This window comes from Dasypus novemcinctus, chromosome 12 (assembly GCF_030445035.2).
Source record: "Dasypus novemcinctus isolate mDasNov1 chromosome 12, mDasNov1.1.hap2, whole genome shotgun sequence".
In the NCBI taxonomy this organism is placed as follows: domain Eukaryota; kingdom Metazoa; phylum Chordata; class Mammalia; order Cingulata; family Dasypodidae; genus Dasypus; species Dasypus novemcinctus.
Genome location: NC_080684.1, coordinates 32584053 through 32604323, shown reverse-complemented (window position 1 = coordinate 32604323; position 20271 = coordinate 32584053). Strand labels below are relative to the sequence as shown.

General features: G+C 47.1%; 1 protein-coding gene across 4 annotated transcripts; it reads right to left on the bottom strand.

The window, feature by feature from the left end:
* Positions 1 to 1764: 1764 nt before the first annotated feature.
* On the bottom strand, positions 1765 to 20057 carry CALCOCO1 (calcium binding and coiled-coil domain 1). 4 transcript variants are annotated; one of them, XM_058308088.2, is made up of 16 exons: positions 19958 to 20048; positions 18729 to 18919; positions 17159 to 17338; positions 16741 to 16843; positions 15769 to 15959; positions 11595 to 11753; positions 11057 to 11205; positions 8847 to 8937; positions 6784 to 6939; positions 6278 to 6532; positions 5689 to 5814; positions 5069 to 5164; positions 4584 to 4692; positions 4157 to 4356; positions 3864 to 3970; positions 1765 to 2865 (listed from the first exon to the last, which is right to left on the bottom strand). In XM_058308088.2, the coding sequence occupies exons 3-16, from the start codon at positions 17315 to 17317 to the stop codon at positions 2688 to 2690; spliced, it is 2079 nt and encodes a 692-aa protein (XP_058164071.1). In that variant the 5' UTR covers positions 17318 to 17338; positions 18729 to 18919; positions 19958 to 20048; the 3' UTR covers positions 1765 to 2687. The 4 variants fall into 4 exon arrangements, with proteins under 4 accessions (XP_058164071.1, XP_058164074.1, XP_058164070.1 ...); XM_058308091.2 differs by having other exon boundaries at positions 1765 to 2475; XM_058308087.2 differs by lacking the exon at positions 18729 to 18919 and having other exon boundaries at positions 19958 to 20057.
* Positions 20058 to 20271: the final 214 nt, after the last annotated feature.

Genomic DNA, 20271 nt, shown 5'->3' with positions numbered 1-20271 from the left:
GCCTTGGGACCTGGGGTAGGAAAATCATGAGGAAGAAAAATGCCTCCAAACTTCTGGGGAAACTCTCAGTCTGAAAGCACAGACTACCTATCAGAAAGACATACAAAGGGCGGAGAAAGGAGCCACGGGAAACTCTAGATGTCAGGGCCTGGCAGTGTGGTGAGGAAGTGGGGGTGGGGTGGGGTTATGGACTAGGGGAGTGTGGAGAGGGTTTGGGAAAGTGAAGAGAACAGGGAAGGGGGAAAGGAAGAGGAAAGAATGCCCTGTGTAAATTTGGGGAGGTGGGGAAGAACAAAACTTATTGTCCTCATGAGCGCTTTAGACTGGCAGCCTCTGTGTCAGTGGCCTTGTGCAGCTACAAAATGTCACTCGTGTGAGGGTGTGTGTGGCTTGGAAGAGGCTGTGGGGTAGGAGCAGGAAACCTGGGTCCCTGTTTCTGTCCCCCTTTCTTCTTTATATTAGGGGGCCACCCTGCTGGAAGCCAGGATGCCTGAGTCCTAGATTCTTCCTCCCCTCCACCCTCCCCCTGACATAAATCAGAAGTGATTTCATTAAATGCACCTCCTGCTGGGGATGTTGGCTCATAATTCCTCTCTGATTAACCCCCACTACCCCGGCAAGTTTATAGGCCAAGAGAGGGAGGGGGGAAAGAGGAGGGGTAGAGGAGGGATGGGGGAATCCCAGGCGGGTGATGGATGCCTCTGTCAGCCCAGCTCGTATTTATTAATAGTCTTAATACGGGAAGCAATAAAGGAAGAGAGGGATTCTATTAATTAAATCATTGTTATAATTAACTTTCATTAAAGGAGGATCAATAAAGAGAGGTTGAGATGGAGAGAGGAGAGATCCATTATCTCTAATTTCCTTGGAAGGGATTCAGGGAATGAGATGGGGTTGCTAGGAGACAGAGATGTGAGGGAAGAAGGAAGGATGTAGGATGTCATCCAGGTGGGGCTGAAAGGGGGGCGAACAGGAGGGTTTCAGGTGGATGAAAAGAAGGAATGGTGGGGGTGGTACACCCAGGGGCCCTGGAGGCATTGAAGGGTGGCTGATATTGGGGGAGAGAACAAGGGGGTTGAGGCATGTGCTTACGCAGGGCACTGCTGAGAGCCTTGGTGAGCCCGCGGGTCCTTAATAAATGCTTTACGATGCTGTGCATGTGTCTGTCTAGCCTCTGAAACTGGTTAGCGTGGATAAATGTTTTTTCGACTGTTGAGTCAGAGCATGCTTGTGGGTAAGGATGACCTAACAGTGAGAGAGGGAGGCAGAGATGGGAAGGAAATAGAATAGTCCTTTGAGGTAGGGGGCTTAGGACATTTTTTGCTAAGTGGATACTTGCGTGCACTCTTGCCAGGAGTAATGCCTCTTCTTTGGCCCAAGGTACAGCAATGGCTGCTATGGCAGGTGAAGGTCTGAGTAGTGGAAATTTCCCCTCCCTCTGCCACTGCACACACCTTGCACCTTGTGCCAGTACCCTGGTTCCGCCCCACCCCACCACTGGGATTAACCTCGAGCAGAGCCCATGCAGACCCATCTGTTTGCCCTTGTCCCAGTGCAGGAGTCCCCACACCAGACTGCCACCTGCGGCAAAGGTTCTTTACCCCTCCTCCTCTTCCCGCCGGAGGCCAGAACACCAGGAGACACAACGAAGACCAGCCGCCGAGCATCCTCTGCCACGAGGCAGGGATGATTCCCCTCCTGCCCTCTCCCCTCCACTAGGCTCTAGCAGGCAGGAGTCTGGAGTCTCTTTGCTCTAGTCACACCTCATGATAAGAACACATTTTATTAGAATAGTTACATATCATATAAATATATCTGTCCACACTACAGGTAGGGGGTAGGGACATCAGGGTGAAAGCTCTTATTGCTTTGGGAGGACTTAGAAAGGGTGATGGGGCTGAGAAATGGGGAGACCTGGGACCACTTGCTCCCCCCACCCCTCACAGAAGGCACAAATGCATTTTTTCTTTCCATGTGAGAATGCTGGGGGATGGTGACAGGAAGGGGAGAGAGAATACCAGAAACCTCAGAAATACAAAAGGAACTTCCAACCATAATATCTAATGCTATGGAAAAGGCTGGGTTAGGGAGCGGGAGGCAATGGGGGAAGAGAAAGAAGAACCGATGATGCTTAGAACCAAAAGAGACCCGAAGAAGTCCCATTGTCCATGCTGCTGCCTCTATGCAGCTCTCAGAAAACTCAGGGAAGCAAACATAAACCCCAAATAAGAATAAGAAAGGGGCAGTGCACCAGGAATTGGCTTCGGGGCACCAGGGAGGGAAGTGAACGTGAGTGCATGTATGGGTGTGTACGAGCTGGTGGTGGTGGTTCGGTGGCTGGTGAGAGTGACAGATGCAGCCAGGGCTAGGACTGGACGATTCTATTCCCACAGGGGAAGGTCTCCTCCATCCTGGTTCCTTCAAAACCGCTCTCAGGGGGTAAATTCAGCCACTGCTTCCAAGAAGAATCCCTGTCTGGGACAAAAGAACCAGGTGGGAGAGGATGAAGTTAGAGCTTGGGGTGAAAACAGGGGCACACGGGTAGTTCTCAGGGAAGAGAGTATCGTGGAGTCCAGCGTGATGGAAAACAGGCATGAGACCCAAGGGTGCATCTGTGCATGAGTGTGTGTGTGTGTGTGTATGTGTGTGTGCACATGTGCATTTGGGCATGTGCTAGGAGGAGGGCATCATTCAAAGGTGAAGGGGTCCTGGGTGCTGAAAAAGAAGTGTCCATCCATGTGGTCCTCCAGGGCATCCTTGTCACTCTCAGCAGGGAAGCGCTCCTTACAGATAGGACACTCCTTCCATGGGGGGGTGCCAGGGCCCCCAGTGCTGGCCTCTGACAGGGGACCCACTGCAAAGCCACTAAAGAGAGGCAGAGAGGAAAAAGTCAGTGTGCTCCCTTACCCCTCCAGACCTGTGGACCTCTAGAAGAGGGACCCATGAGCCCAGGCTCCCAGACTGTCCTGCTCTAATGCAACATCCTGGCAGCTCTCTCTCCTACAGTATCTCCCTCCCTACAACAGAGGAAGCCTTGGTTTTCCAGCACCCCATCTCCTCTCTTTAGCCCCTGCTTGTCTCTGTAGTGCAGAGCCCATCCCCCAGCCTCCTGTTCTCCTCCCTCTATCCCCGTCTGCTGCCTAATGAGGCTGAAAATGAGTCTGACATCGTCCTTCATCTTCCTGCTCCAGCGAGAAGGATGACAGCATCACCCCCTCCCTGCCCTGAGCCCATCTCACATCCAGGCAAAGCTAGGGGCTAGACGATACAATCTTTCTTTCCCTTGTCCTCTCTTTTTGACCCAGCGAAGAAAAGGGAAGGCTGGAGGGGGCAGCCTGATTCCTGAATCTCCCCTTCCACCCCTAAAGTTTCACCCACCAAAGGGTCCCCAGGGAAGTCAGGGAAGAGGGAGAGCATCTCAGGGGTAACCAGATGGATACTGGACCCCAGTCTTCTCTCTGCTCCTATCCCTGGAAGCTTTGGTGACGTCCCTTCCTCCCTGGAGCCTAGGTACCTACCTGGTGGTTGGGGAAGGGGAAGGGGCAGGAGAGAGGGGATGCAGGGCAATTTGGGTTCCAGGGAAGATGGTGCTGGAACAACACAGAAGCCAGTTAAAGATAGGGCTTCTGAGCGCCCATGTGCATTTGATAAGATGGGGGGAGGAGGGGATGGATAAGATGAAGGCACTTGGGATTTGGAATGGTAGGTAATTTTCTGGGTCAATCACGCTTGCCATCTCCTTGTCTTGGGTAGGACCAAGAAGAGGAAACTTGGGGGCAGGGCATGTTGACTGTTCACATGGGTGCCACTTTTCCACCTGCATCCTCCCTCCTCCCTCCTTGTGCTCCTCTTATTGCACTCACCTGGCCACGTCATAGAAGGCACTGCCCAGTTCAGGAAGCAGCAGGTTGGCCTCCTCACCCCCATTCTGCACAGCGGCCATCAGGACTGACTTCTCATCTTCAGCTTCCTGGGCACCAAAAACACAGGACTGGGTTTTGGGGTGGAACCCCTTGGGTGGCTTTGAAGAGAGGCTGGGCAGATGCCTGCCTCCTCTCCCCTGAGGAAAAAAAGTGAGCCCTGCATAGCCAAGACTTCCTCGAGTTTGGCCCTACTCTCTCCTTACTGCACCTCTCTGTCTTCCCTCGCTGCTCACCGAGTCAGAGCTACTGTCCTCAGCTGGCCCTGAGAGGTGGGGAGCAATGGGAGCCGGCTGGCTGATGACAACAAGAAGAGAAGGCTCTCGGGGCCCAGCAGGAGAGGAGCCTGAGTCTCCATGCTCACACAGGCGATAGGGCGGGAGCCTCATGTCTTCTGGGGACTCGTCCTCTGAGTCTGTCAGTACTGCCGGGCAGCCTGCAGATGAGGGAAACAGGCAGAGGAGTTAAAAAGACGGGCCCGGATCAGTTCTATCTCCTCTGGATGGAGGGATACAGTTAAACTAAACAGGGGCCAGGGACTGGGAAGGAAAAAGGCAAAATACAGAGAAAGCAGAGAGAATGCCCAACGAAGTCACATGGAGCTTTCCCCCTACAGGGGAGTGGGAGGGGACAAGAGGCATCATAGATTGTGGGTGTACGTACTCAGTCCTGCAGTGGCCTCCTCATCCTCGGTGGCAGCATCCTCATTCCACTTCTCATCTGCCACCTTCTCCAGGCGGGCCTCCAGCTTTCTCATGTACTCTAGCAGTTCCTTGAGTCAGGGAGGAAAAGAGGCACGTGCCAGAGGCTGGAAGGATTCCAACCTTGTTGGCCTGCATAGCCTCTTCTAGCATTCACAATGAACTCTTAGCTCCTCAGGGACAGATGCCTTCAGCCAGGAGTGGGGTGACTTAAGGTAGGCACCCTTTCCCTAGGAGCCCTCCTTCACCTCTTACATCTCTCCTTTCCCCTATCAATCTTCCTCCATCCTGCTGACTCAGCTAAGAGGAGAGCCGTAGTCCCACTTTTAGCCTGTGGGACCTTTAAGAGCTATCAGTTTCTAAGGCAAGAGGACAAGAAGATACAGAGTTTCTAGCCTTCAAGTCCTCAACTTTGGTATCCAGGGAGCCTGAATCACGTATTCACACCTGCTTCTCCTCCTGCAGCTGTTCTTTTTCCTTCTGGAACACGCGCAGGGCTGATCGCAGCTCTGTCAGTTCCCGCTTACTCTCTGACAACTGCACCTGAGAAAAAAGGGTCGTATGGAATCTGGAGCCTAGAATGTTCCTCCAAGAACCTGGGCACTGGGACCTGGACCCAACAATCTGGAAGCAGGACTCTAATACCCATCTTTCCATGCCTTTGCTCCTCTCCTCTCCTGCTTTGACTCACACAGGGAAAGTCCTAACACCCTTTTTCTCTGAATCCCTTGTCTTGGACACAAGTGTCTCAGTATTCTGAACCCCAACCTCTGCCTCTAGAGTGTGGGATCTGGATGGCTGCCTCTACGCTAGGGTCTGGAGGCCTTGGTCACACAAGGTGGTGATCTTTCATTCTTCTGTCATCCCTACTATGCCCAGGATATGTGCCTTGATTGCTAAAGGGGACTTTGACGTTTCAAACCGATGAGCTCTGAGAGGTGTGCAAGTGAGACACTGCCCAGCATCTAAGTGAACACCGAGAACTCCTGAGCCCAAGACAGAAAGAAAGGGTACTGATCCCTCAGGAGGCCGGGGCACCAGGACTTGCTGGTGGGTTGGTGCCTCACCAGGCTAGAGTCCTTTTCCCGGGCCAGTTCGACCTTGAACACTTGATTTTGGGTCCTCTCCTCCTGAAGTGCCTTCTCCAGTCGAAGTATCTCTGCACTCAGCTTCAGGATCTTGTCCTTCTCTGCCTGAGAGAAGGTCAAAAAGGAAAATGGGAGGGTGAAGGTGAAGAAAAAGGGATGGCGCTGGCAATAGCATCATCCCTCTCTATGTCCCTTCCTTTATTTAACTGAATTGTTTTTTAACTAATTTCTCCTTCTTGCCTTCTTTGTTCCCCACACATCCTGAACGATGGATAGGAATGATAGCAAGGCACTGTGCCGATCAGGAAATGGCACTCTGGCAGGACTCGTACCTAGGATGGTAAGTATTCCTGAATCAAGGAATATATGGAGAGCAGGACTGGGATATCCTGGTTAGGGATGGTATGCCTGGAAAATGGAGTGGATCTCTGTTATAGCGCCTCCCACCCCTAGATCCTCTAAGATTCTCAACTCCCTTTCTCTCCTCCCAGAGTATCTGACCACATATAGGAATTCCTATGGAGGTGGGACAATGGTCCCAAGACTGCCCGGTCCCCCCATCCTCTACCTCCACATTCTGCAGCAGCCCGGCCCGCTCCTTGCTCCACTGGTTTTTTTCCTCCTTCAGGTGCAGACTGAGCTCGGCCAGCCTGCCATTGACTTCAGCCACTTCCAGGCGGCTGCGGTGTAGCTCAGCTATGGTGCGGTCCCTGGCTCCTGCTGCGCTGGCCAACTCCTCCCCCAGAAGGGCTGCTTTCTGCTGGCTTGAGGCTGCAAGCTCCTGGGCCGCTCGAAGCTGCTCCTTCAGGGGCTCCAGCTCAGCCTTAAGAAAAAGGAGGAGATGGCAATCAGGGCTCCCAGTGAGTCACAGGCAAACGAGGAAGGTAACCAGGTTCCCTCCTCCTCCTCCAGGTTCACCTCTTCCCCACCCCCTCCCCACTGCTTCCAGGACCCTGGACTATGTCGTTTAGTCTTCAGTCATGTCTTTTCCCCTTCTCTCTGGCCACCTGGACTTTTCTACAACCAGCCAAATGAATCTGCTCTGCTTCCTGCTGCCTAGAGGCCTTCACTCACCACCCGCTGCTGGGCCTGGCCTAGGGTGTCCTTCATCTGGGCCACCTTGTCCTTCAGTCGTTGTGCCTGAGCACCCTGCTCCTCCTGCCGGCCCCTGGCCTCCTGCAGCTCCAAAATCAAGCGACGGTTCTCCTGTTCTGCCATTTGGAGCTCAGCCTGATGGAGGTGGAGAGCGGGTGAGGAGAGTGATACATACATTTGGGGTGGGTAGGAGGGGGACCATAGTGGAGAGAGAAGATAAGGTTCCACTTCCCAGAACTTAAGTATTCAGTCTTGTCAGTCCTTCTTGAGGTCTTAACTCAAAGGGACTCAATCTCCAACATCAAGTCTCCAGCTCCTGAAACAAGCGGTCTAGCTTCACAGCTGAGGATACTACATGAATCTAGGTCCCCGTGTCCCATTTCTACTTGTGCATTGTTCCTCTTAAATTAAAGGGCAGTCTGGATGTCCTACAGGCCCCTCAAACTCAGTACATTGACATGAAGTCAGAACATACTTCCCATCCACCCATTTCTTCCTATTATTTCTCTTCATGGCACCTCTTCTTTTCCTGTTTCAGCCCATAGAAAAACCTAATGCTGCTCCATCCTCCATTTTGGTCACAGCCATTCTCTCTTTCCTACAACTGCCACAAACACATTAGTTCAGGCTCTGGTCACTTCTTGCTGGTACTACTGTATAGCCTCCTAACTGGTCCCTTTTCTACAAGACCATCAGATTAATCTTTTTAAGTACAGTTTTTTAGGTACATGTTGGCCCCACTTGAAAATCAACAATGCCTTCTTACAGAGTAAAGGTTAAACTCAAGACCCTCCAAATCTGATCTGGGCCTTACCTCAAACTCTTCACCCACACATTCAACCGCCCTGAATGTTCTGGCTGCTAAGCCTTTATCATGTGTTTCTCTGTTCCTTGAATGATCTCCTTTTCAACTCTGTCACCTCAAATTCTACCTATTCTTCACTGCTGAGTGAGTGGTTTTCAAACTATCTTCCACAGAAGCCTAAGGTTCTGAGGAAATGATTTAGGGATTCTGAAAATATTTGATTTAAATTTCTTCTACATTATTAAAAAATTATGTTAAAAACAACACATAAACTCACAAGTTGGGAGCAGATGTAGCTCAAGTGGTTGAGTGCCTGCTTCCCATGTATGAGGTCCCAGGTTTGATTCCTAGTACCTCCTAAAAACAAAACAAACCAACTCTCATTGGGGAGTGGTTAGAGCTTTGTGGCTGAGTGCCTGCTTCCCATGTACAAGGTCCTGGGTTCAATCCCCAGTACCCTCTAAAAAACAAACAAACAAACAAAAAACTCACAAGTTAATACACTGGATATCACCAATCCATTGACACTGCTGCCAGATAAATTCATTTTTGTGCAAACCTCAGAATAGAGTTTCTGTTTCATTTTTAATTTAATTGAAGAATAAAATGAGATTGCAAGGTGGGCAGTTTAAAGTGGCTATCACTTGCATCTTCTCGCAAGTTACTCAGTTCTAGATATTATACAATCAAAACAAAATAAAGAAATAAATACATAAGCTGCTGAGGCTGACAGAACAGTAATCCACAACTTCCAACTTCAAATTTTGGGATCCATCAGAATTACCTAATTGTTTTTGTTGATCTTATAAGTAATGTTATACATGGGAATGTACAAAACTACATTTATAGCAATAAAATATTGTTTTCATTTATTCAGTGAGATTCCACATAAAATGTAAAACTTCATTGGGGGTGGGTGAAGGGCTCTGCTGTTAAAAAGGTTTGAAAATACTAAGCTAGTTCATGCCCTCTTTATAAAGGTTTTTTCTAATATCCCTAACAATATGTGTTCTCATTCATACCACTGGAGCCTCATAATACTTCACTATACTTCACTTGTGTCACTTATTCTATTCCATTTTGACTCTTTCTGATTTGGGTATAGTCTTACGTTTCCAGTAGAATGCACACAATATCTTCTTTACATTTTTATCCTCTTTCGTGCCCAACACACAGAAGGGACTCAAAAAACACAGGATGAACAACTGGGAAAACAAACCAACTCTGAGCCCCTTACCTCACTTTGCTCCTTGTCTGCTTGTACTTCCTTCAGTTGCCCAAGGAGCTTCTCTTGTTCCCGAGACAGGACCTTCACTGTGTCTCTAACCCTGCGAGTGAGGGCAGCATGTCAGAGAATCTCACTGCCATTCAGGGAAGGAGTGAAGGACTTGCACTTCTGTCTTGAGCTCCTCTACTGATGCTCCTCCAGGCCCAGGCTGCCACTTCATTCTGGGATGCTCAAATCCCCAAACCAAGACAATCCAGTGCTAAGCTGCCCAAGAACCCAATACTCCTGGTTCTAGAGCACAGTCTAGAAATAAAGAGTTTTCCTTTTCCCTTTATGTTCCTTTTTACGGGATGTCCTGCTGATGGTTTCTTGGTTGGTTTTACTCAATCAAGAGATAAGGAATTTTGTCTTTCCTAGACAAGGCGCAGTCACTATTGATTTTAACTTTTTGTCTAGATCAGAAATTGGCAAACTTTTTCTGTAAAGGGCTTGATAGTAAATATTTTAGGCTTTGTGGACTATGTTACCTCTATGGCAACTCCTCAACTCTGCCACTGTAATGAGAAAGCAGTCATTGACAATGCATAAACAAATGTGTGGTCATCCTAATAAAACTTTATGACTGCTGACATTTGAATTTCATATAATTTTCATGACACAAAATATTTATTTTCTTTAAATTTTTTCAGCCACTAAAAAGTGTAAAAAACATTCTTAGTTTGTGGGCCATATAAAAACAGGTGGATTTGTCCTGTGGGATGTAGTTTGCTGACCCCCGATCTAGACAGTCTCTAGTCTTTTCCAGCTGCTCAACCTGATTCCTATTTTTTTTACTCCATGACTTAGAACTAGATATTGAGTATCTCTGGAGAGCAAGATTAACATATCCTGGGCTGAAGAAGCCACGGGGATCAACCCACTTACCACCCTGAGCCTTGTACAGAACTCCTTTCCATCAAAGAATTTTTAAAAATGTCAAATCTACCAATACTGAAGGAAAGAAAATTAATCATGTAATTTGATGCAAGAAAGAATTGTGGTGTTTATCCTCATGAAAATCTGAAGGACAAGGATGGAAGGTAGTATTTGTGCTGTTTGGTAGAAATAATAGTCTGGGAGAAGAAAGAAATTTATTTTATATAGCTCCAGAAATCTAAATGAGGACTAATGGGTGAAAGTTATAAGAGGGTAGAGTGTGGCTCAATACAAAAGATTCAACAATTACATCTGTCCAATATTGAAAGAAGCTGCCTTCTGAGGTAATGATCTTCTTTTATATATTCTAGGTTCTATATTCCTTCCAATGCTAAGATTCTATGATTTCAAACATTTTTTAAAGGGGAGAGTTTTCATAACATTCCTGGATCACTATTTCTAATATTTCTTTTTTTTTTTTAAGGTATATGTATATATTTTTTTAAAGATTTATTTATTTATTCACCCCCCCTCCCCATTGTCTGCTCTCTGTGCCCATTTGCCGTGTGCTCCTCTGTGTCTGCTTGTCTTCTCATTAGGCAGCTCCAGGAACCGATCCTGGGACCCTCTAGAGTGGGAGAGAGACCATCACTCTCTTGTGCCACCTCAGCTCTCCGCTCTGCTACGTCTCCCTTTGTCTCTCCTCTATGTCTCCTATTGTTTGCTGTGCCAGCTCTCCATGTCGACTGGCACGCCTGTGTGGGGTGGCGTTCTTGTGCGGGGTGGCACTCCCGCATGGACTGGCACTCTGCGTGGGTCAGCTCATCAGGAGGGCCAGCTTGCCTTCACTAGGAGGCTCTGGGTATCGAACCCTAAACCCCCCACATGGTAGACGGGAGCCCAACTGCTTAAGCCACATCCATTTCCCATCTAATATTTCTTAATAGTGAGAATAAAGTCTAATTTTATTCTTTCCTATGGTAAAATTGAAAATCTAGTCTCTCTTATCTTGTGTCGACTGTTCAAATCTCCCCCTCATTCCTAGCTCCTGCTTAGTTTTTGCTGCACAATAAATGGTATCTATTATTTCTGAAGGAGAGGAATACAGAATAGGCTTGGGAAAAGTGGAGGAGAGCTAGGAAGAAAAAAGTTATCCCCTGGAACTGGAATATCCTGGGTGAGGCTGAGAAGGGAAAGAGAAACCACGTGAGACAGAGCAGGTCTACCCACCTGAAACAGGAAGCTGGGTGCAGGGGTCATAGGAAATGAAGGGAAGTAAGGTAAGAGGTGGGGGAGGCCCCTACCTGTCCAGTTCTACCTCTTTCATCAGCACTTTCTCACTGATGGTCTGGATATCATCCTCCAGCTCCAGAATTCGTGCCACGTGGTCTCCCTGCTGACGGCTCAGGATGTTCCTCTCTTCTGTGAGCTCCCCATGGGATCGGGAAAGTCCCTGGAATTAAGATTCCCTCAGAAGAGGGAGGTTAAGACTCATCTCTCAAAGACTGGAACAAAGGCTTAGGAGGAGCATACCCATGTTTAACTGCCCCTACCTCTCCTACCTTCCTTGAAAAAGAAACCGAGGGAACATTCTCTTATCACTGAATATGGCCATATCCACCTTACCGCAACACTCCCAGGTTCAAAGAACTGGACATATTTGGGAAGTTTCTCCTGCCATTTCAAGTTTAATTTCACTTGTTGCTCCTTAAGCCCATTTTCTTGATGCCAAAACAATTTCAAAATCCCACTAATATCTCACTTTTACCCTCTTTACTGGGTTCAGATTTTGGACACTGGATGAGCAGCCAGGCCCCATTCCCTGCTTGACTTAATTCCCACCTTGTACTGCTCTGTCAGCTCTGCATGGTCCTGCTTGGCTGTTGCCAGAGCACTCTCAAGCTGCAGGACTCGGCTCCTCAGCTCTGACACCTCTCCCTCCAGCTGCAGCTTCAGCTGCATCAGGTCATTTCGTTCTTGTTGGCTCTCATCCAGCTGATTCTATGGAAGCAAGATGAGAAGGGGGTGTGTTTGTGAAGTACCCATCCAAAAGTCCTATCCCTGTCACTCACTCCCCATATACATCTGGGTTGGGAAGTTACACCAGTATGGACTGTAAAGAGGTAAGCAAGGGAGCAGATGTAGCTCAACTGGCTAAGTGCCTGCTTTCCATGTACAAGGTCCTGGGTTCAATCCCTGGTACCTCCAAAAAGAGAGGCAAGCAAGGGGAGGCTTGGTGTTCTACAGAATCCTGACCACCACCCAGTCAGACTCATGAGCTCACAACACTCTAAACTGCCCATCCCTCACTTCCTTCTCATACCCTAGGCTGGTCCCTTCCTCACCCAGCAATTGTAGGAATCCCCTTCTGACAGAAGTCTTTCTCAATTCATGCAGATGAAAGAGATGGCTCCCCAAATTCTACCCTGAATGTTCTGGAGTCAGATAGACTTGAGTGCAAATCTCCAAAATGATTTTTACTCACTATGTGAACCTGAGGAAGTTACTTAACATCTCTGAGTCTGTGTCCTTATCCATAAAGTGATGCCTTAACCAGGTTGGGCTGTCAGGCTTAAATGAGAATAATGAATGTGAAAACTGAACACAGTAGGAGCTCACATATCTCTGACCTATGTAAGATGTAAAAATCTTATTTGTCTTGATTCTGTGTGTTTCTTAGACTTGGAGTTCTAGAGAGCAAGGGTTTGTCTAGTTCACAGACAAGCTACTCATTGTCAGCCTCTGAGCCTCCACCAGGCTTTTCTCCATCTGGGGAATGAACTTGCTTCCCCATGGCCCTTGCCTCCCTTCAGGGTATCTTCCTTGTTAACATCTGCTTCCATTCCCTAATTCACCTCTACTAGTTCCAAAAGAAACATAATACAAGCCATGTATAGCATTTAAAATTTTCTAGTAGCCACTTAAAAAATAGTAATAAAAAGCAGGTGAAATTACTTTTTAATAGTTTATATTGTATGAAATTACTTTTAATAATGTTTCATCTAACCCAGTATATCAAAAATATCATTTTAACATTTAACCAACATAAAAAATTATTGAGAAATTTTGTATTTTTTAAAAAATTTCCAGTTTTCAAAATCCAGTATGTATTTTACATAAACAGCACATCTCAGTTTGGACTAGCCACATTTCATGTGTGCTCAAGAGCCACATCACCTAAAAGAAATTAAAGAAGAACTAAATAAATGGAAGGACATTGCATGTTCATGGATTGGAAGACTAAATGTGGTTAAGGTATCAATTTTAACCAAAGCAATTTAGAGATTCAACATAATCCCAATAAAAATTCCAACAATCTTTGCAGAAATGAAAAAGCCAATCATCAAATTTATATGGGGAAGCAGATTTGGCTCAACTGATAGAGCATCTGCCTATCATATGCAAGGTCCAGGGTTCAAACCCAGGGCCTCCTGACCTGCGTGGTAAGCTGGCCCATGTGCAGTGCTGATGTGCACAAGGAGTGCCGTGCCACATAGGGGTGTCTCCCATGTAGGGGAGCCCCACGCGCAAGGAGTGTGCCTCACAAGGAGCCGCCCTGCGTGAAAAAAGTGCAGCCCACCCAGGAGTAGCGTTGCACGCATGGAGAGCTGACGCAGCAAGATGACACAACAAAAAGAGACACAAATTCCTGGTGCTGCTGAGAAGAATGCAAGTGGACACAGAAGAACACACAGCGAATGGACACAGAGGGCAGACAACGAGGGGTGGGGGGGAGGGGAGAGAAAAAAAATTAAAAAAAAAAAAAACTTGTACAGAAGGATAAGGGACCCTGAATAGCCAAAGCAATCTTGAAAAAGAAGAACGAAGTTGGAGAACTCACATTTCCTGATCTTAACACTTATTACAAAGCCACAGTAATCAAAACAGTATGGCACAAATAGACATATATACCAATGGAATCAAATTAAGAACTCAGAAATCAACCCTCACTTTATAGTCAACTGATTTTTGACAAGAGAGTAAAACCACTCAATTGGCAATAGTGTCTTCAACAAATGGTGCTGGAAAAACTGGATTTCCATTTGCAAAAGAATGAAGGTGGACCCCCTACCTCACACAAATCAACATAAAAATCAACTCAAAATGGATCAAAGACCTAGAGAAAGAGCCAGAACGACAAAACTCTTAGAAGAAAATGTAGGAAAGCATCTTCAGGGACTTGTGTTAGGCAATGGTTTTTAGACTTTACATCCAAAGCATAATCAATAAAAGAAAAAAAACAGATAAATAGGACCTCATGAAAATTAAAAATTTGGTGCTCCAAAGAACTTTATAATGAAAATCAAAGGACAACCTACACAGTGGGAGAAAATATTTGGAAACCACATATCTGTAAGGGCTTAACATCTGGAGTATATAAAGAAATTCTTCAACTTAACAACAAAAAGACAAACAGCCCAAATAAAAAATGGGCAAGAAACTTGAATAGACATTTCTCCAAAAAAGATATATGAATGGCCAAAAAGCATATGAAACATGCTCTTCATTATTAGCCATTAGGGAAATGCAAATCAAAACGACAATGAGATGCCATTTCACACACACAACAATGACTACTATTAAAAAACAGAAAAATACAAGTGTTGGAGAGGTTGTGGAGAAATAGGAGCACTCATTCATTGCTGATGGGAATGTAAAATGGTACAGCTACTATGGAAGACAATTTGGCAGTTCTCAGAGAATTAAGATACAATTACCATTTAACTTGACAATCCTACTTCTAGGTATATGCCCTAAAAAATCAAAAGCAGGGACTTGGACAGATATTTGTACACCAATGTTCACAGTGGCATTAATCACAATTGCCAAAAAGATGGAAGCAACACAAACGTGGTTTATCTGATGAATGGATCAATAAAATGTGATATATACACACAATGGAATACTATTAAGTCATATAAAGGAATGAAGTTCTGATACATGTGGCAACATCTTCAAGGATGAACCTTCAAGACACCATGTTGAGTGAAATAAACCAGATACAAAGGACAAATAATGTATGATCTCACTGACATAAAATAACTAGAATAAGCAAACTTACAGAGTCACAATCTAGAATATAGGTTATCAGGGGACAGAGTGGAGATAGGGAATAGGGAGTTAAGGCTTAAAAAAGACAGTATTTCTATTGAGAATGATGGTAATGAATGGTGGTGATGGTAGCACAACATTGTGAACATAATAGCAGTGAGATATATATATATGAATGTGGTTAATAAGGGAAATTTTAAGTTGTATGTATGGTACTGGCATAAACATTTTTTAAAAGTCCATGGAACTGTACTACATAAACAGTGAATCCTAAGTGAAACCAGGTGCTATAGTTAATAGCATAATTATTAAAATGTGCTTTCATCAATTGTAACAAAGGTACTGCACAATGCAAGGTGTCATTTTTGGGGTAACACATGGGAATCCTTTGTTTTATGCATTTTAAAATATTGCAGTAGTATGTGGGAATCCTGTATTTTAACCTACAACTTCTTTAATTTAAAAAAAAAGAGCCACATGGAGTATTATTGCGTCATAGGTATAGAGTGTTTATAAAAACCAAAAACCAAAAAACCATGAGGTTAGTGGCTCCAACTTGGACAATGTAGGTCTGGAGCCCTGCTATCTGTCCTCGTGCCTCACTTTTCCTAGAAGTGGGTGTCATCCTCCTCTTCCTGTAAATGTGGTCTGGAGAGGCCTCCCTCCCTCCTTGGGCTCTTCTCCAAGGTCCCAGGGTAGGAATAGCACTTGGAGAAGGAAGTCTCAAAAAGTTCTTCTGAAATCCTGAGTTACACTGGCCTGTGGGTGGCTTGCTTTCCTGTCCTAAATGTTTGTGTTTGTCTGTGTCAGACTGAGTCATTCCTGAAGGTGAGACTTTGTTTAACTTCCACTGAAGTCTTTAGATGACACTAAAGACAAGGGGAGGGTAAAGAGGTAAAGGGCCCCTTGCAATGCTGTCCTCCCACTCCTCTGCGCAGCAGCTACTTTGTTCCTCTGTTCTCACCTGCAGTACAGTTGCCTTGGGGACAACCAGCAAGATGTCAGAGCCACTGTCGGTCTCTTCCAGAGTCACCAATTCATCCATGGGCCTTGGCTCTCGGAATTGGAAAGGGGGGCTCTGCCCACACACCCGACCCTGGCGGTTCACGTATCGGAACTGGTAGAGCTGGGCCCCCGGTTTGGGCAGGTAGCTGGCTGTGGGCAGAATAATGCACCCAGGACCCCAGTTAGGATCCCAGGCCCCCGAGTGTTCAGTAGGTTCCTCTTCCACTGCGTGTCCTACATCATCCACTGTCCCTGGCTTCAGCCACCTGCTCCCTGTTCCACACACTGTTTCCTCCCCTCTCTATCTCCCACAGGCTATTTCTGTTCCCTGGAGTATGCTTCTCCCTCCTTTCTGCCTAGGCTCTTCCTTCTTCTCTTTTGTAAATCTAAACCCCTCTATCATCATCATAATCATGCCAGTTACTGTTTATTGAATACTTACTGTCCTCACTCACTGTGCTTGCAAGTTTACATGTATCATTTTAAATCTTGGCATTTTCCCTGCAACCTAGGCATTGTTTTTTACGCTTACGAAAACAGGCACAGAGCAGTTCAGTAACTTGAAGAATGTCAAACAGCTAGTGTTAGAGTTGAGATCTGACCCCAGAATCTAATGACTATCCTCTTTCTAGTACATGATGCTGCTCTTCCCTCTTCCCTAGCCCCAAGTTCAATAAGAGTTCTTCCTTCTTTGAGTAGGAAGTTGGACTAGATTCCCACTAAAATTCCTCCCAACTCTGAGTCCCTGATTCTATGATAACCCATGAGTCCCATGTCTGCTGAGCCCTGTTGGATATATTTCTCATTGAATTTATTTGCACTTATTTTTTCTTGCTCTTGTGCCTGGCTTTTATGTTTCCAAGCTTACTACTTTCTTCGAAACCCCTATTGCCTTGGCTCCTCCCTCCTGGTTTTCCATCTTCCCTTGTACCTTGGAACTGGACGCTGGCATGGACAGAGGAACCATCAGTTGTACTTTCAGGCACTGAAGACCACACAAATGTGTGGTAATCCCGAACACAGGCGGCCTCCACCTGTGAAAGCCCAAGATGGGAGAAGGGTACCATGATAGGACTATCACGTATGGATGGTAGAGGGGCTGAGGGATTGGATGGGTGAGAGCATGGTGATACAGTGGCAAGGATGATGAGAGACAGGGAGAATGGAGGGACACTAATGTGTCCGGGAATAGCAAGGCTAAGATGTTTATATACATGGCCCCTGTCATCTGTAACAGCTTTCTCACTTCTCCTTCAATTTATGGTTGAGAATCCAAGATCCTAGTAATTTCCCTTATTCCAACCAACCCATAGTCCCTAAGCCTGAGCTAGAAGGGGTTCCAGGGATACCTTGAAGATGCCAATCCAGTCACTGGCACTGGGTACAGTGCCCGGGGGAAGGGTATAGTGGCATTCCACCTTGGTGTTGGGGATGTAGGTCCGGGCTACATTCAGAAAGTTGACTGCACCCCGGGATGGTGCTCGGCTGAGTGATGGTTCTTCCGTCATACCCTCAGGATGTCTGCCTTCCTGTGAAAGAAAGCGTTAACATCCTGAAGTCTTCACTCCATCTCTTTCTTCCCAGCCCATCTCCTCACAGCCCCCGTCCCCATACCTGGAGATGAAGGCACATGGTTTCCAGCCCCTTAGGGTTATAGGACTTTTTAGAGGTGTCATTTTTAGTTTTTAGGACATAGGTCTGGCCTTCTGAGTCAGTCCCCACTCTACCTCATACTGTACCCTCTCTGACTCATTCGTCCTTTCCAGATCAGCTCTAATTTTTTTTTTTTTTAAGATTTACGTATTTATTTCTCTCCCCTTCCCCCCCACCCACCCCGGTTGTCTGTTCTCTGTCTATTTGCTGCTTCTTCTTTGTCCGCTTCTGTTGTTGTCAGCGCCACGGGAATCTGTATTTCTTTTTGTTGCGTCATCTTGTTGTGTCAGCTCTCCGTGTGTGCGGCACCATTCCTGGGCAGGCTGCATTTTCTTTCGCGCTGGGCGCCTCTCCTTATGGGGCGCACTCCTTGCGCTTGGGGATCCCCTACACATGGACACCCCTGCGTGCAGGACACTCCTTGCGCACATCAGCACTGCGCATGGGCCAGCTCCACGCAGGTCAAGGAGGCCCCGGGTTTGAACTGCGGACCTCCCATGTGGTAGACGGACGCCCCAACCACTGGGCCAAGTCCGCCACCCAGATTTAATTTTGGCTCCATTTTTGTTGCCCCATTGGCCAAGTCTCACTCTCCCAGGCTCTGCCCCTCTCAGTCCCTCTTTTTCTACCTCTTAACTTTAAGTTTTCAGAAATCTTCAGCCTCCAATCCCCATCACATCACCCACACCTTCTGGCTCTGGAATTAAAAATCCAACAGAGGTGTGGGGCCTTCTCACTCTGAGCAGATTTCCTTACCCACTTCTGAGGTTGTCAAATCAACTGCACCTAGGAATGAGCGATGACACCCAAAAATAGAAACTGATCTCTGAAAGGAATGATTAATTCTTCAGAGCTGGATTATGGCTAGGAAGGGACCAAGACCCCAATCCTCAGACTCCTGGGCTCTCAGTCCTCTCCCGCATTCTGAGTTGTCTACCTCCATGAATTCTAGGGAAGCAAAAAACCTCTGTTGTCATCCAAGAGACAAAGAGAAGGGGAGGAAAGACAGGTCCTATCTCTCAATTTCATCACTCCAGGAAGTCAAGAATTCTGGAGGCGAGGTGGCTGCTTGAAGGGTGGAGTGAAACACTCAGCAGGAATGTGGTAGTATGGGAGATGGAACGTGGGTACCAGGAGCCACCTCCGGCCAGGGGACAGACTGGAAGGTGGGAAGCAAGGAGCCCTGAGAAGGGTGATGTATATTTAATACTGAGGGAGGGAGAGAGAGTTCAAAAAGAACCTAGCATTTTTTTCTCTAGATCTTACCTGGAGCAGAACTAGAAACCTACTGGCTTGACTGGTGTTAACTCAGCTCTAGTTCTTCCCTCCCCGTTCATCTCTGTTCCCCTTAGCCTCAATTCTAAGTGCTTGAATCCTTCCACGTGCTTGGTTTGGAGTTGCAGATATGCTTTAGGATGGGCTTGAGAGAAAGGGTGTCCCAAGTTAGTTGCGGAGATCTGATTGGAAAATATGGGGGTAGAGTGAGGACAGATAATAATAACAATCAAGAGAACTCCTCAGCTCAGGGCAGTGAAACGGCCCTCTTCTTTGTCCCTCCTTCCAGCCCACTAATCTGTGTCCAGTGCCAGCCACAGCTCACAGCGTCCAATCAGCCATCGCCACTAATAATGGACACGCCCCCAAACATTAAAAAAATCACAACAGGCTGAAGTTAGGGCAGCAGGGACATTAAAAGAAAACAGAAACTCAGCGGAGAAGGAAAGGTGGGCTTGCTCTACAAGGAGTGACCTCTCTCCAAATTAGAGACTGAATTAAAGACAAGGAGTTCCCTTGGATTTCATCTCTCTGAAAAATCCGTAATTAAAGCTAGTCCATGTTTTCTCCAAATATAATTCTTTTGGCGTTCTGAAGGGGAATGAATTTGTTCTCAGATATCTACGCCTGGGGAGCCACAAACACTCTCCCACCCCTACTTCCCAAATCTATACTAGCTGGAAACATCCCCCAGGCCTAAAGAAAACTCTGTGCATCTAAGGTGCTTGCTGCAGCCAGATTCAGGCGTTCACGGAGTGGGGGAGGGAGGAGGAGATGGGACCCCATCCCCCACTGTGTAGGGCTCTAGAGTTCCTTGACATTCTACAACTTGGAAGGCTTTTTTCAGGCACTCAGCGTGGCGAAGGCCTTTGGATTTGGTGGTGTTGAGGGGAGAGCGCGGAAGGGGAAGTTTGTGGGGGGGCTCCGTCTTGCCGGGGAGAGAATGGGCAAAGATTTCAGCCCCCAAACTCCCCTAAACTATCAAGAAAGGACTGAAAGGAAGGTGAGGACAGGACAGTGAGGGGCACCCCTTACTAAGGGCTCCCTTGAAACCAAGAACTTCCAGAACAGTGAGGGGGGCCTCTCCAGTATGGAAAGTGTTAAACCCCAAAAGCCCCTGCACTCCTCTTCTACAGTTCCCTTCGATTATCCTTTCGCAACTCGGAAAGCGGGGTGACTCCCCCCATAAGATCGCCCCCAAATTAGGCCAAGTTTCTTACCCCACAGATGGATCAGCTGTTCCCTCACCTTTCACCAACAACAAAAACAGCACTCCGACTCCGGGACGGGAGGGAGACGCGTGGGCACGAGGGCTTCTGGGGTTGGTGGTTCTCTGGCGCTCTTCGTCGCCGAGCCGGCCGGGACCTGAGACTACATATCCCAGCAGGCTGTGCGCAAGGAGGGCGGAGACCGGGCGGCCTGAGCGGCGGCCTCTCCACGGCATCCTGGGAGGCGGAGCTTCACTTCCATGACAGCAAGCGAGGGCGTGGCCACCGAAGGACTTCACTTCCTTTGATTCCGTAGGAAGGGAGGT